A 14,973-nucleotide genomic window follows, 5' to 3' on the forward strand; every position below is an offset into this window, starting at 1 on the left:
GTATCTGGCCTTCGGTTTGTAGTACTGGGTACAAGGCCAAAGATCAGCTGTCCTATTGGATCCCGAGTTAGTCTTGGTTCCTAACGCTTTGCGGTTCTCTTTACTGCCCCCACTATGGCTGATGCCTAAAAGGACGTCCCTCTGCAAAGGACCATGCTTGGCTTTGGTAGGGGAAAACATTTGCAAAGACAAATTGATGGATAGTCACCCTATAGCACAAGCTAATGGTGCCCCAACAGACTGAGCTCAGGGCTGGGAGAGGGGTCAGGAACTCCTGAGTTCTCACACTGACTTCTGCTCTCATCCTGCGATCAGACCTGCATGGGCAGATCTCTGCTATAACGTGGAGCCCTGTGGCTGTGCATAGGCACAGGAATCTGCTTGCATGGATCAGACTGAGGCCTTGGGCAAGTCACTTAACCACTCTCTGTCTCACTCCATTTGTAAAAGGGGGGTAATATTGTGTATGTAGCTTGCAGGGGTGTTGTGAGAATGGGTTAACATTTACACAGCATCGGGGGGGAGAAAAGGTAAATTATTGTTAAAATGCTAAGTACTGTCACCATGATTGCAGCTTCAATTTTATTTGCGGGGAGGGGGCGGGGTATCTTTTATAATATATTCTGAACCCTAAAACACAACCTTGGATTCAAAAATGTATATAAACAAAGGGCTGCCATGAGTTACAAAGAAGATGTTTGTAATCAGAACAGTCCTTGTGGTTTAGAGAGTCACCAAAGCTCCTGAATGGAATTACTTTCTTGAAGCTCACGAGTCTGTCAGCCCATCTGTGTACTCTCTGTATAATGTAGTTTCAGCCATATTAGTAGGCAATTTGTGGTTTTCCCAACTCTCTCTCTCTCTAATTATGAAAATATTCAGTAAAAGAATGTCAGATGGAATGGCTGTTTGAAATGCTGAGATCCTCTTCTTGCTATTGACTCTTATCCAGCCCTTCATCCTTCTGAGGTATAGGACAAAGACATGCACAGTAAACTGTAATCTTCAGGATCAGGCTTTACAAACCAAGGTCCTCTCTGGGTTTTGTAGATATCAAAATCCTTTGGTACTCTTTAATAGTACAGGCATCTGCTTGTGTATTCTAGCCAAAATATTCTTCTCTCCTCATTGGTTTGTCACTTAGCTCCACCTTTGAGCTGGCTGCATTTCAGCCTTGAGATATATATGGGGGGGCGGGAATATGTGTATCTTTATGTGTATATATATAATCTTGTGAAATGCTTTGGGAGGAAAGGTTCTATGTAAAGTATTTATTTTGACCCTGCTCCTGCATCTTACAATATGCAGATGGACTCCTTTGCCTGCACCTAGCCCCACTGACTTCCCTGTATGTGCATCCGTCGGCTCACGTGTTGTAAGTTGGAGGACCAGGATTTTTTAATGTAATGGATAAAGTCTGTATTTGATACAATTTGCATGGCCTTTTGCTTCTTGGCCAAAGAAATGTTTATTCTGTTTCCATGTGTGGCCTTAGGAATAAAGAATGAGGGATGAGGAATATGGCAACAAAGGCAAAATGAGCAGAAAAAATTTTGAAGTTAAATCTTTTTTTTCTTCTATAGCTTCCCACGAAGTATAGGCTACACGTCAAACAAGCTTAGGATACTTGAGGGAGAGTTGGGAAATATCACCAGAATAAAGGTATGTCTTTACTAGGGTGGATTGAGTTAAATCAAAGTGATTTAAGTCAACAAGCAGAATGATTATTTAAGAAAAATAGTTTCATGGACTCCAACTTGCTGCCTGAAAGAGAATAAAAAATAAATAAAACCTCATCCCAATTCTGTGAAAGGCTATTATAGCCAAGAGTCTAAGGTTATTATAATCTCTGTGCTTATTCTTCTCCTACGCCAGACCCTAGTTTATTAAATAACTTGACAGTGCCCAAAAGATGATCTGATCTTTCATATATGCACATATTTAAGGGAAGCCTGGAAAGTTTGCTAGTGTGAATTATGTGATTTACCAGGGATGCACTATGTAGCAAAAAATAAAACTGTGTTGTCCTGATATGACTGCATTTTTCATAAAATATTACTTTTTTCCCCCCTCTCCTGTTGTGCTTTACATTGCCCTGAAAACTCCTTCAGAAGAAGAGGAGGAAAAGATCTTATTCCTAGACAGAAAACAGCCAATTTGTATGTCACAACTAGGGTTACTGTCGGTTGTCCTGGAGTCCCTTCTCAGGTCATCTCATCGTAGGATTCTAAAGTCCCTGTGACTTTCAACTTTGTTACTGGTGCTATAGAATGTGATCTGGCTCCTTCCTGCCCCGACTGGAGAGCTGTTTCTGTGCGCTACCGAATGTCAGCGGAATACCTTTCAAGAGTTGTTTTTTGCTAGTGTGCCAAAAAAACTGATACACTGCTGAACCACTGTTCAGAGAAGCAGGTGATTTTTGCTAACCATGTCACTGGGTGAATGGGTGTCACAGCTCTCTGACCCTCTGGGCCTTTGTTACTAGTCCCGCTGGGGATTGCTGATCTGCAACGTTAATGTTGAGTGTGCTGTGTTTCAAGGTGTTAAGGAAAATGCAGAGACGGCACAGCAGCAACACTGATAGCCTTCCTCCGGAAAGGTAAGTCTTCTTTCCTCTCATGTTTCTTCCACATTCCTCTCCAATAGGCAATATTCTGATTAATTTGTTTGGTGTATCTCATACCTTTTTAGAAGGTAAAAGCTTCAGGGTTAACGGAAGATATTCCTTCTTTATCTATAACATGGCAAAGCTTGCTGATACATTGGGAGGTAGTTCATGTTTCATAGAAAAGTGAAACCATTTGTCATGACCCAGTGCAGAATATCAGATCAGATGACCCCGTGGGCCAATCCACTATTGCAAATCCTACGCCATGGTTCCTACAGTTTGTTTATTAAAGAGACATGGTCAACATAGTTTAGGCCCAACATTTAGTTTTGTATACATACAGTTAAACATTTTTCAAATTCGGCCTAGCTCAAACTCCTGATAACCAAATTTCAGATAAGCCAGAGTTATGTCCATCAAGATTTTACTGACTGAGGCTCTACTTTTGTGGAAGTTCTAAACTCCATAAAAGAACTTTAGGCTATTGTCCTGTGGGGATCCTAAGTGCTGAAGATTTGGAAGTAAACTCTGCAGGATTGATTTCAGAGTAACAGCCGTGTTAGTCTGTATTCGCAAAAAGAAAAGGAGTACTTGTGGCACCTTAGAGACTAACCAATTTATTTGAGCATGAGCTTTCGTGAGCTACAGCTCACTTCATCGGATGCATACCGTGAAAACTGCAGCAGACTTTATATACACACAGAGATCATAAAACAATACCTCCTCCCACCCCACTGTCCTGCTGGTAATAGCTTATCTAAAGTGATCATCAAGTTGGGCCATTTCCAGAACAAATCCAGGTTCTCTCACCCTCCACCCCCCCACACACACAAACTCACTCTCCTGCTGGTAATAGCCCATCCAAAGTGACAACTCTTTACACAACGTGCATGATAATCAAGGTGGGCCATTTCCTGCACAAATCCAGGTTCTCTCACCCCCCTCCAAAAAACCCACACACAAACTCACTATCCTGCTGGTAATAGCTCATCCAAAGTGACCACTCTCCCTACAATGTGCATGATAATCAAGGTGGGCCATTTCCAGCACAAATCCAGGTTTTCTCACCCCCCCCCACCCCCATACACACACGTGTATTATCATGCACATTGTAGGGAGAGTGGTAATCAAGGTGGGCCATTTCCAGCACAAATCCAGGTTTTCTCACCCCCCCACCCCCATATACATGCACATTGTAGGGAGAGTGGTAATCAAGGTGGGCCATTTCCAGCACAAATCCAGGTTTTCTCACCCCCCCACCCCCATACACAGTGTGTATATGGGGGTGGGGGGGTGAGAAAACCTGGATTTGTGCTGGAAATGGCCCACCTTGATTACCACTCTCCCTACAATGTGCATGATAATCATGCACATTGTAGGGAGAGTGGTCACTTTGGATGAGCTATTACCAGCAGGATAGTGAGTTTGTGTGTGGGTATTTTGGAGGGGGGTGAGGGGGTGAGAGAACCTGGATTTGTGCAGGAAATGGCCCACCTTGATTATCATGCACGTTGTGTAGAGAGTTGTCACTTTGGATGGGCTATTACCAGCAGGAGAGTGAGTTTGTGTGTGGGGGGGTGGAGGGTGAGAGAACCTGGATTTGTGCTGGAAATGGCCCAACTTGATGATCACTTTAGATAAGCTATTACCAGCAGGACAGTGGGGTGGGAGGAGGTATTGTTTTATGGTCTCTGTGTGTATATAAAGTCTGCTGCAGTTTCCACGGTATGCATCCGATGAAGTGAGCTGTAGCTCACGAAAGCTCATGCTCAAATAAATTGGTTAGTCTCTAAGGTGCCACAAGTACTCCTTTTCTTTCTGTAGGATTGGAGGTCCTCTACAGCTATGTTCTTGAAATGTTCTTGTGGAACTCCTTAAGAACTTACCTGCAACTCCTCGGAGCTTAGGTGCTTCAGTAGACTGAAACTCCCGGTTAGCACAACCCCAAATTTTATGAAGATTTTGGATGGTCCCTGAGACCTTCTTTAAACCAGGGTTTATCCCTTTGTACATGGTTAGATAAAGGTATGCCTCCTCTATTTTTAATCTTTTTTTATATCTTCAGTGAACACAGGTTTATTGTGGTGGTGGTTTTCAATGTTAAATTTTTCTTGAGCTAGTGCATAAGAATGGGAAATGAAATTAATCAGAAACAAAAGTGAAACTAACCAGTCTCATTTTTCTGTGAAGTTGAGGGAAATGTCTGTGAAGTGAAATGTGAAGCAAAAGATCCTGACCACTTATGGAATACTTAATGATCATAATACTTTTCACAAGAGCAGGTTAAATCTGGTCTCCTGGTCAAATTCTGACAGGAGAGTAACTTTTCTTTTAGAAATACATGGCCTGTCTCTTCTGCACTTGTTAAATTATTTTCATGTTCTTGGCCAACCTCTAGTTTTGTCACCTCACACTTCCCATGATCCTACCTGGCATATAGTCTGGTGTGTGGGCTGAGCACTGGAACAGAGGTTTTGGGAGCTGAGTGGTTAATAGGATGTTGCATGGGCCTTCTGACATGAGGTGAGGCTTGCCCCCAGTCAGTAAAAAATGTGTAAAGCACTTTGGGATTGATTAGCATGAAAGGTGCTGTACAAATTCAGGATTTGTATCATTATCAAATACAAGAAGTAAGCAATGTAAAGTAAACTGGACTTTAAAAACTTTCATTTTTAATACAATCAAATATTTTCACTAACTTTCACTAACTAATGGGCAAGGGTTATTTAAATATATATATATGTATATATAGAAATACTGGTCCCATTGAAGTCAGTGGCAAAGCTCCTATTGACTTCAGGAGAGCCAAGATTTCACCCATAATGTTTACCTTCACAGTATCCCTTTTTAACTAGTGGCTAGTTAACCTCTTCCCTGCTGGAGGAATAATCATGAGTCTTAATAGCATTGTTCCAAACAACATCAGTGTACTTGATTGGCATATGGAGCTGCCCCAGCTATGTTATATTGTCGATGTTTATGTTTTTGGAGATAAATACAGAATTGCTACTGGTGTCCCACCCTGATTCAAGGCATTAAGTGTGTCATCCAGTATGTATCTGGTTAATTCTGAACCATAGAAAAAGGTACAGTATCTGGTTGCTTTGAGTCTTTGCGGGTGCCTGCACAGAGACTCTGGGAGTGGGGTGTGACTATGAAAAGCCTTGTTTAGAGCTTGCTTAGTGGGAAAGTGCCCAAGAGGGAGCTGGAGCTGGTTCCAGAGCAAGATGAAAGGCAAAGCTGTGTGCCAAGTAAGAGGTCTAGGGAGCGTTATGGGCTCGGGGGGGAGAGATGGGCTACGGGAAGGTGTGGGCACTGTATGCGCCTGTGTAATCTCAGCTCGTGATCACTGTTTCTAAAATTGGAGGCTTCCAGGGATTAGGATCCGGAGAGACTGTAGCGCTGCACTGAGTGTCTATTTGTGGGTTCAACCTATTGCTGATCTTTGTATTTATTCTTTACTCTCTCTGTCAGTGTTTATAAGTGTTTACTTTGCACTGGGCATTTTCTTCGCTAGCGACTTGCTTTGGGAATTGTCTCCTCTGTCACATGGGGTCAGACCTTCCATGCATTCACTGTAGAGCCATGCCACTGAGCACAGACAAACAGAGCATATTTTCCTTTGACATGTGGCATTAGGATGAAATAATGAGATTCCTGAACTTCTTCTTGGAAACTCTCTGTAGGGTGGGCTGTATCCCCAGCACAGGAAGGGACAAATGCTGTGCTGAAGTCTGTTTCAGACCCTTGTCTCAGGGCATAATTTATCAGTGAAACATGAAATTTATGTGCACCACCAAAACAAATGCAGGTGGATAGTCTCTTCCCTTAAATCCCCTGTTGGGTCATGTGACAGGGAAGTTGCTCTTTCTGGCTGTTCTACCCCATTGTGAAGGGGCAGACTCACCCCTGCGGCGCCTCCTGCTGGTCGTTGGGAATTAGCTCTTTTCCAGCCTGGAGCACCCTCTGCAGGCTGGTGATCCACACAGCTCTGGCCCCTGTGTCCCTCACAGACCCTGGTGCCCCTTTCTCTGGGGTTCTGCCCCCTGGCAGTACCCCCACACTCTGCCTCTGGGTCTCCCCTTCCTGGGGAATCCCCAACCCACTGTTCCCACCTTGCCTCAGTCTGGGCTAGTGCCAGTCATCACCAAGCTGTTGCTCCCTGGGGCAGACTGCAGTGTAAAGGCCACTCATCATAGGCAAGGGTGTTCGGACCCACTGTCTTCCTCTGCCTTGGACTAGGCCCTACAGCCTGGGGAGTTGCCGCCTGGAGCGCCTCGCTCAGCCTGCTCCTTCCCCAGCACTGCGCCACCCTCAGACCCCTGTCAGGCAGGCAGCCAGGCCCTGCTCTCTCCCAGCCTGGAGAGAGACTCCTTGGGCCTCTGGCTCACAGCCTTTTTATACAGGCCAGCTGGGGCCTGATTGGGGTGTGGCCCAGCTGCGGCTGCTTCCCCAATCAGCCAGCCACAGCCCTCTCCAGAGCTGCTTTTAACCTCTTCTATTTTAGGAGTGGGGTAGCCTACACCCATGTTGTTGTCATTTGGCTTTCCCTCCAGACAGTGCCAGGATGGCAGTTGGTCACCCTTAAATAAAGTGGGAAGAGCCTGGCAAGTGGAGCTGTTAGGTCATTTATTTGGGATGACACAGTTAATTCACTCATGGGTAGTGTGGCCATCTCAGATTCGTACCGATAAAAAATGTACACCACCGCCCACGGTGTTTTGCATACACTATGTGTTTACTATCAAAACCATTTTAGAGATGATGTACAGTTTTGAATTGGCCGGTAACTGAGCTGTTTTTGGGAACCCTCCAACACTGATTTAAAAAGCCAGCGAGGAGCTCAGGAACTTTATGACCCATACGGGGGTGGGGGAAGCAACAGTATTTGACCAGCACCATTGAACTGCCTAACGACTCCAGCCATGCCAAGGTGAATCGAATCCAGCCTCGGTGCTCTGGAGAATCAGGAGGATGCTTTTCCCAGTGCACAGCTGGTTGTTTGATGGTTCCCGCTGTGGGGTCTCTCTCCCCATTGCAGAAGCCGGAGTCAGACGGTCAGTTCTGAGACCAGCGTGGAGGAAGGTGGAGTTTTCGAAGGTTTGAAGTCCGAAACTCCCTCACCCCAGCAGCTCTTCTCGGGGCTGGCAGGCATCCCATCTGGTACCATCCCAACTACCCCATTCCAGTCAGGTTTGGTCCTGGGTTCCTCAGCAGGAGGCGGGGATGTGTTCATTCAGATGCCAGCCCCAAGGGAAGAAGGGTCCAGCCGAACAGAAGGAGCTCCATTCCACCACCGGCAGCAGCCCCATCACTATCACCATGGCCACCATCGGGGATCCTCTCTGCTGCACATGGCTAGTGGAGACCGACACGGACACGCAGAAGACAATCCTGAGGACCAGCCTGGGACTCCTGCCCCTGCCCTCTCGGAGCTGAAGGCTGTGATCTGCTGGCTCCAGAAGGGGCTTCCCTTCATCCTGATACTCCTGGCTAAAGTTTGTTTCCAGCATAAGCTTGGTAAGCAGCCAACTCGCCATTTTGATTTGGTTCCAAGGTTGAGAGAGGGTGATTCAGCAACTGTGTCCTGCCGCAGTGTCTGCTGTGTTCATCTCTGTAAGAATTCTTAGAGGTAGCAAATTCAGTGGGTAAAGGGGACCTAGGCGGTCAGGGGTGAAGCTACCTGTCTTTAGGCATCTTGACTTTTCTTCCCCTTTAATGTCATTACTAGCTGTTACAGCTGTGTGAGGTCCATGTTTTATGTCCTGTCCTGCCATGTGGCAGACTCTTGTTTTGTTCCTTGTCTTGGTCTCTCTCCCTGCCCCTCTCCATTCTCACTCAGACCTCTCCAGGGGACAGATGGGATAGGAATGCTTACAGCAGCCTCTGCTGGTCAGATCTTGTGTGGTACTGAAAGTCTCAGAAGGGATTCAAATTGTGCTTGGCTGGAAGGATGGTAGCTGGGAGATGGGATCTGATGGGATCACCAGTTAAACTTTACAACTGAGATTTTCAAAGCTGCCTAAAGGATTCAGGCACCCAGTTTCCTTTAATTTGAATGGGAATTGGGCATCTAGATCCCTTAGTGGGTCACAACATAGCGTTGCCAGTGCACCTCAGTCTTGATCTGCAGAACCAGCTGCTATTCCAGTCTTCTCTCCTTCCCTAGCTCTGTTCGTGCAACTCAGGCATGCTCTGCAGTGCCTTTGCTATTGTGTTCCTGGGTCTCTCTTGAACAGAGGCTGCCATTTCTTCAGTATTGTATTAGACTGGGTGGCAGCTTGTGCTTCTGGGCATATACGCACTGGAAATGGCCATGACACATTCAAGTTAATTTGGCTTGTGATCTGAACCCCGCTCTCCAGAGCTTAGCAGCCAGTGTGTTAGCATCCCCCACTATATCCAGCAATTACAGGTGTGGTGTTTGTTTGTTTGTTTGCTTTAAACCTAAAACTTTGAGTATAAAATAATTTAACAATGTGAATACTGCCTCCCCAGCTCAACAGCCCTTTGATGCGTGTCTTTCCTTGCAGGGATTGCTGTGTGCATTGGTATGGCCAGCACATTTGCATATGCTAACTCAACTCTCCGAGAACAGGTCTCTTTGAAGGTGAGTACGGTATCTTGCTTTATGGTGTTCCTGAGACATTGCTCTTAATATACAACATAATGCTGATGCCAGATCTTGTCTTGCACTTTGTGGATGAAACCATGAATGTGCACAAATTTTTTTTACATATATGAACACTCTGTTCCCTCCCTGCCCCACACAGCCTCCCTGTCTTGCTGGAAGCCTGGTATAGTGATTAGAGAATGAAAAATCAGAACTGGTTTCTATTCCTGGCCCTGTCACTGATTTGCAGTGCAACTTCAAGCAACAGCTATGTGCCCCAGTTTGCCTATATGTAACAATGGATAATAATGCCCCTTTCACCAGGATGTGGTGAGGCTTAATTCATTAATGCTTACAGAGAGCCTGTAGATTTTCAGATGAAAGATGCTATAGAAGTATTACTTATTAATATACTTGGTGTTCTGGTTACATCTTAAATAAACCAATTGGCTTCTTCAGGTATCATGTTTTATAGTCTCATTGGGATATCTCAACAGCATGGCAGTGCCAGGTTGGGGCTGCATTTTCATATAGCTGATATGTGAGTGGCATAAATATATAATTATGCACATGTGGTAATGAAATAAATGTGACAAAATGCAGACTGATGGGATAAATTGCTCAATTAGGTATTAATTATCTCTGTCTTGCACATTTGACTGCCAAACCTTACCCTGCCCATTAATACGTTAGCTTGAAGACTCAATCTAGCATTCCTCTGAACAGCTTCACAGAGCCACATTTTTACTAAATAAACCTGCCCGAAAAATTCTTTCTCATTTTCCCTCCCAAATGGGGAATTTCCTTCTCAAAATTACGCTGGTCCAAGGCTCAGAAGAGGCAACCTTCAGACCTTCACACGTGCTGAGTTTAGGATCTAATATTCTGTCATTCATTCCCATCTTCACAGATGTAGAATTTACGCTACTGTTGGTTCTTTCATCTGTTCGGTTGTTTCTTGCTTATATCACATGCTCTGAAACCACCCTGCATCCAAACACTGTCCATTCATGCTCTATGCAGTATGTTCTAGGTATGATAATGGTCTAAAAGAGTCTAGGTAATATATTGTTTTGAAAGCTACATGTTTAGATGTGATAGGTCCAGTTATCAAATGTGTCCCCTGATAAGGCCATCTAGATCCTGCTTATGGAAGCTCAGACCTATGGTACAGCATATCTGCTCCTACTTATCAAGCTGAGTGTAAGCATGTAGGATTTGGATGTCCTGTTGAGGCACCCACCTTTGAAAACTGGGTTATGTGGGTCTGACTCTCCCTTTCTGCCAGTGTAATTCCCTTGATTTCAATGGAGTAACTGTGCTTGATAAAGTAAACGAGAGCAGATTCTGGTCCTGTTTATCTATGTCTGTACCTTGCTGCCTATTTTTATGTCTCACTCCCATGTAAATAACTAATTACTGAATGCTCAGAAGTGTGTGTTTGTCCCCTGGGTTGGTCTCACATTTTTCAGCAGTTAAAGGCTTTGTGCACAATATGCATGTTCCCTTTAGACTTTTGAATATGTCTTGTCTGCCTCTTGTTTGTGCTCAGGAGAAGAGGTCGGTGCTGATTGTCTTCTGGATCCTGGCCTTCCTCCTGGGGAATACCTTATACTTGCTTTACACTTTCAGCTCCCAGCAGCTATACAACAGGTGGGCATGTGGTAACTCCTGCCTGGTGGAAACAGGCAGTAATTGCCAGGGTGGAACAGAGGGTGCCCACCTTCTCTCACACTTTTATGAGATGAAAGTGTAGTTCCATGGAATCTGCCATCTCTGCTACAGTAAATGGAGGGAAAGCATGCGGGTCACTTTTTGCCCATGGAAGCTGGAATTTTCTATCATGGTGTAATTGAGATATAGAGAGCCTGAGTGCTGGAACCAGATGATAATACTGACATTCATTTTCCCTTCCCAAAATGGCTTCTTTCCATTGCTATGTATCAGGCTTTTACTCTGTTACTAAAGATGGACTTGAGTAGTAACATTTAGATTTGGATCCAGAGCCAAATGTTCCCAGCATTTGCGGGTGTTTGGATCTGGTGCAAATAGGGGCCAGTCTCCAAATTTAGTTATGGAGCTCAACTTTTCCGAAGCTGAGGGTTTTGGTTGGGGTCAATCTCTTGTTACAGTGACAAAGGAAGAATTAAATGCTAAAAATAGGAGAAGCTATTGGAGTTAGGCTAAGCAAGTGTAACTAGGATAAATGGGGTGAAATGATGCAAGGGCAAATTTAGGCCAAACGTTAAGAAAATTGGTCTGACAGTGAGATCTGTACCCCTGTGGAATAATTTCCCAAGGGAAGTTTTGGGAGTCCCACTGACAGTGTTGATTGAGACTTGGAACTGTATATATTAAAGAAATCATTGGATTATGCATTGTATTGAACAGTCTTGCATCAGATGAGCAACAATAGCTTAGATGACATCACAGGTAGAGTGTTTCTATTTTTAATTGTGATAAGGCAGCGGTAATAGAACCATCTCTTCCCTGGAAAAAATGCACATTGACTGGTAGAACGTTTGTACGCTCAGAACCATGGCACCCATCTGAATTTGCTTTATTAAACCAAATTTGTCATTAGCAGTTATTAGAAATACCTGTGTCTTTAACTGTTGCTTGGAGAAAAATGAGTTTCATTTGACCCCGACACTGAATTATTTTATTTAAAAAAAATATGACTCTCATCTGGGATTCTGCCTGGGTGTTTGGAGTGAAGGGGCTGCTGTAGTATGAATCAGACTGGAAGCAGACGAGTGAAGGGACATGGTAGGGAAAGTTGCAGTTCAGAGGCTCTGGAGGGAAGGATTGCGTCAGAGTGGAACAGGAGAAACAGGTTGAGAGAATGTGCTGGAAAGGCTGCCATAGTGGGCAGCTGGGAAACAGAAGGCAGCAAGGAGGCTGCTGGGAGGCTCTGAGCAGCAGCGGGGGTGAGATGGGGTGTGGGGGATCTGATGAGGATGATGATCGGGGTATGGGGCAGCTGGAAGGTGAGATGGAGGTGTGGGGGAGCTGATGAGGCCAGGCAGATTTGGAAAGGAACAGCAGAGGTGGGCTGGGAGAGGGGCAGGTTAGTTCAAAGAGTTTCAGCAAAACAGGAATATTGTGCCCCTTTCTTTGGGGAGTGGTGTGTTGATATGAAAGGGTTAAATATATTGAAAAGGCTGACAAAGAGTTCCACACCAAGGCCTGATCCGCCAAGCAGCCCCATGCAGAGTCCCCTGGACTTCAGCAGTGCTCCGTGTGGATGGAGAGGTCTGTCTATGTGGAGACCCTGGCAGCACTGGGGCCCGGAGTCCTGCACAGGCTTGTGAGGTTAGAAATTGCCATTTGCTTTTTGTTCCTTTCAGTTATTTTTCATTTCCTGATTTTGCTGCTGTTTTTGTGTATTTATTTTCCTAGCCCACAATAATATTTAAGTCTCTGATTTTGTTTCTGTTTTTAGGGTTTAATTTTACCTGTTGTGCTGTGCCAGAGTTGTGAGTATTTTAATTTCATGCTCAGGCTTTTTGTTTTGGGTTTTTCTTGTTAAGTTTTTGCTTTTCACATGAGAGAGCTTGGTGGACAGTAATAGCAACAAGAAGCCCCTTGTGGCTGCTGAAGAAGGTCCTGATTTAATTGGTACCCCATGCAGTGATATCCTGAAATACTGGTACCCTAGGCTCCTCCTACCTAAGGGAGCAAATATTCAACTCAGTGTCCAGCCCCAGTTGCTGAACGGGGGGTGGCAGGAGGAGGAAAAAGAGAGGCATCTTTCTGCTGCTCTGTGAAGGCTGTTCTAGCCCATGGCTGAAGTAGACTTGCACATTCCCTAATGTGTCCCCAACGCATGTGAGGGGCTTAATCAGATCATGTGTGCCGCAGTGGATACTCTGACCCTACCCCACCCATGCCCCGCTCCTTCCTGTTCAGTGTGAGCTGCTGGGCTGAATGCCGCACATGGAGCATGTACACCTTGAACAGCCGCCTGGAATCCAGCCTTCTGTCGCTCTGCAGCAGAACCATGCTGGTTTCTGCGGCCCCAGGATCCTTTGCAGCTGCAGGGTCTGCATGCTGAGCCCTGCTGGGTCACTGCTCTCCACCTCCCATTAGTTTGTCTTTGCTGGAATCTGTGACCGAGCTTGGATTCCACTTTCTATAGGTTTGGAATACATGCGCTTCAATCGGCGATGCTGATTCACAGAGCTCAGCTCTTAGTCGGCCTCAGAAGTTTGTGAGCCACTGTCTCAGTGCAATTACCCCATGCTGAATGGCCCTGAGCGTTCTATGTCTAATGCGATGCTGCCCTTGTCACATGCCTGCCCTGCATACCCAGCCAGCTTGGTGCTGTGGAGAATACTGTACCTGCAGTAGTTCTGCTTTTGCCAGAATGTGCTTTTGTGGGGCTTCAAGACTGGTCTACAGAGCACGGTGCTCTTGGATTGGCCTGTGCTGTTCCGACTGAGGAATGGCAACGACCCACAGCGCGGCTCTGAACTGCAGTGGAGTGCATGGTTCAGAGCATTCCCCAGTGTAAAGACGGAGAGATGTAGGTGGCTTTTCCTTCAGGAATAGGATGGAGGGGGAAAACTTGGAGACCAGAGCTGCTGATATTGGGAACACCCCCCTGGAGGGAAGTTTCTTATATCGGCCTGGAGTGCAGGGGGTTAATTTCCACCATAGGCTTTGTGGATGACTATGTTCCCTTTATTGAAAATGGGCAAGTCTGAAGCCGTTGACCTCAGTGGGGCTGGATAAGAGCAGGCCTGGGTCAAAGGCCCGGAGGGACTATGGGACTAACCTGCTGACCTTACTCCTGTTACACTTGCTCTTAAGAACCTGTGCTCACGTTTGGTGGAGTCCCTGGGCCCATTCTTTGTACTGGAGCTTTGATGAAGGGCAGATGATGTGCCATTCATTAATGTTTGGGTCTTGCTGTCCTGCTTTTCAGCCTGATATTTCTGAAACCCAACCTGGAGAGCCTGGATTTCTTTGACCTGATGTGGACTGTGGGGATCACGGACTTTGTGCTGAAGTATCTCACCATCTCTTTGAAATGCCTGGTCGTTGCCCTGCCTAAAATCATTCTGGCTGTCAAGTCAAAGGTAAAGGACTCCGCTTTCTTCCTGGTCCTTGTCTGATGGGAGCCACACAATGAAACTATGCCTCTGAGGTTAGATACAGATTCTGCTTGGTCCTTGCCTGGGTGTGCAAAGGCAATGGAGTCTCCATTTTCCCAAACCCTTGCATGATTTGTGCAAGGACCAGACAGATTTTCACTCCTATGTTCAAGGTAGGGTGAGGGCTGCTGGCTCCCTCCCTCCCAGAACTGCATATTGCTCCAAAAAGGGAAGGGGGGAGGTGGGGCTAATGCCAACAACAATGGGTGAGAGTGAAGCACTGCCCCTTGCTACAGGCTGTGGGCAGTTTGCACTATGTAGCCTTTTGTGAAGAACCCCCCCACCCCTTCCTCCCACTGCTGGAAAAACAGTAGATTAAAGTGATAAAAATTGCATGCTTTGTGGAAGACAAGCATCCGTATCCTTGTAACTGATAACACCTTAAATTATTAAAATGGAATTTTAAAAATCTGATTTACCATGTATGTAGTAGAACTGGTCACAATTTTTCAAATATCAACATTTTGATGAAAATGTGATGTTAGGGAAGAAAACATCCTGGAAAGTTTTGGTAAAATTTTTGCACCATTTTTCCTGGGTTATTTTTCTGACTGACTGTAGAACTGATAGAAACTTCTCTGTTATATGTACTT

General features: G+C 45.4%; 1 protein-coding gene across 4 annotated transcripts in view; it reads left to right on the forward strand.

Moving 5' to 3' along the window:
* The window catches only part of RNFT2 (ring finger protein, transmembrane 2), a 42,264-nt gene that overhangs the window by 906 nt on the left and 26,385 nt on the right, over positions 1-14,973 (forward strand). The window contains exons 2-8 of one of the 4 annotated variants that reach the window (XM_084649035.1): positions 1,584-1,662; positions 2,112-2,412; positions 2,541-2,599; positions 7,650-8,128; positions 9,142-9,218; positions 10,774-10,874; positions 14,152-14,305. In XM_084649035.1, coding sequence (XP_084505161.1) covers positions 2,553-2,599; positions 7,650-8,128; positions 9,142-9,218; positions 10,774-10,874; positions 14,152-14,305 — 858 coding nt within the window. In that variant the 5' untranslated portion in view covers positions 1,584-1,662; positions 2,112-2,412; positions 2,541-2,552. Of the gene's footprint in view, positions 1-1,583; positions 1,663-2,111; positions 2,600-7,649; positions 8,129-9,141; positions 9,219-10,773; positions 10,875-14,151; positions 14,306-14,973 lie in introns of all 4 variants that reach the window. The other 3 variants (XM_084649033.1, XM_084649036.1, XM_084649034.1) reach the window with 3 other exon arrangements.

The sequence above is a fragment of the Lepidochelys olivacea genome (assembly GCF_965140295.1).
Source record: "Lepidochelys olivacea isolate rLepOli2 genome assembly, chromosome: 15".
NCBI classification, from domain to species: domain Eukaryota; kingdom Metazoa; phylum Chordata; order Testudines; family Cheloniidae; genus Lepidochelys; species Lepidochelys olivacea.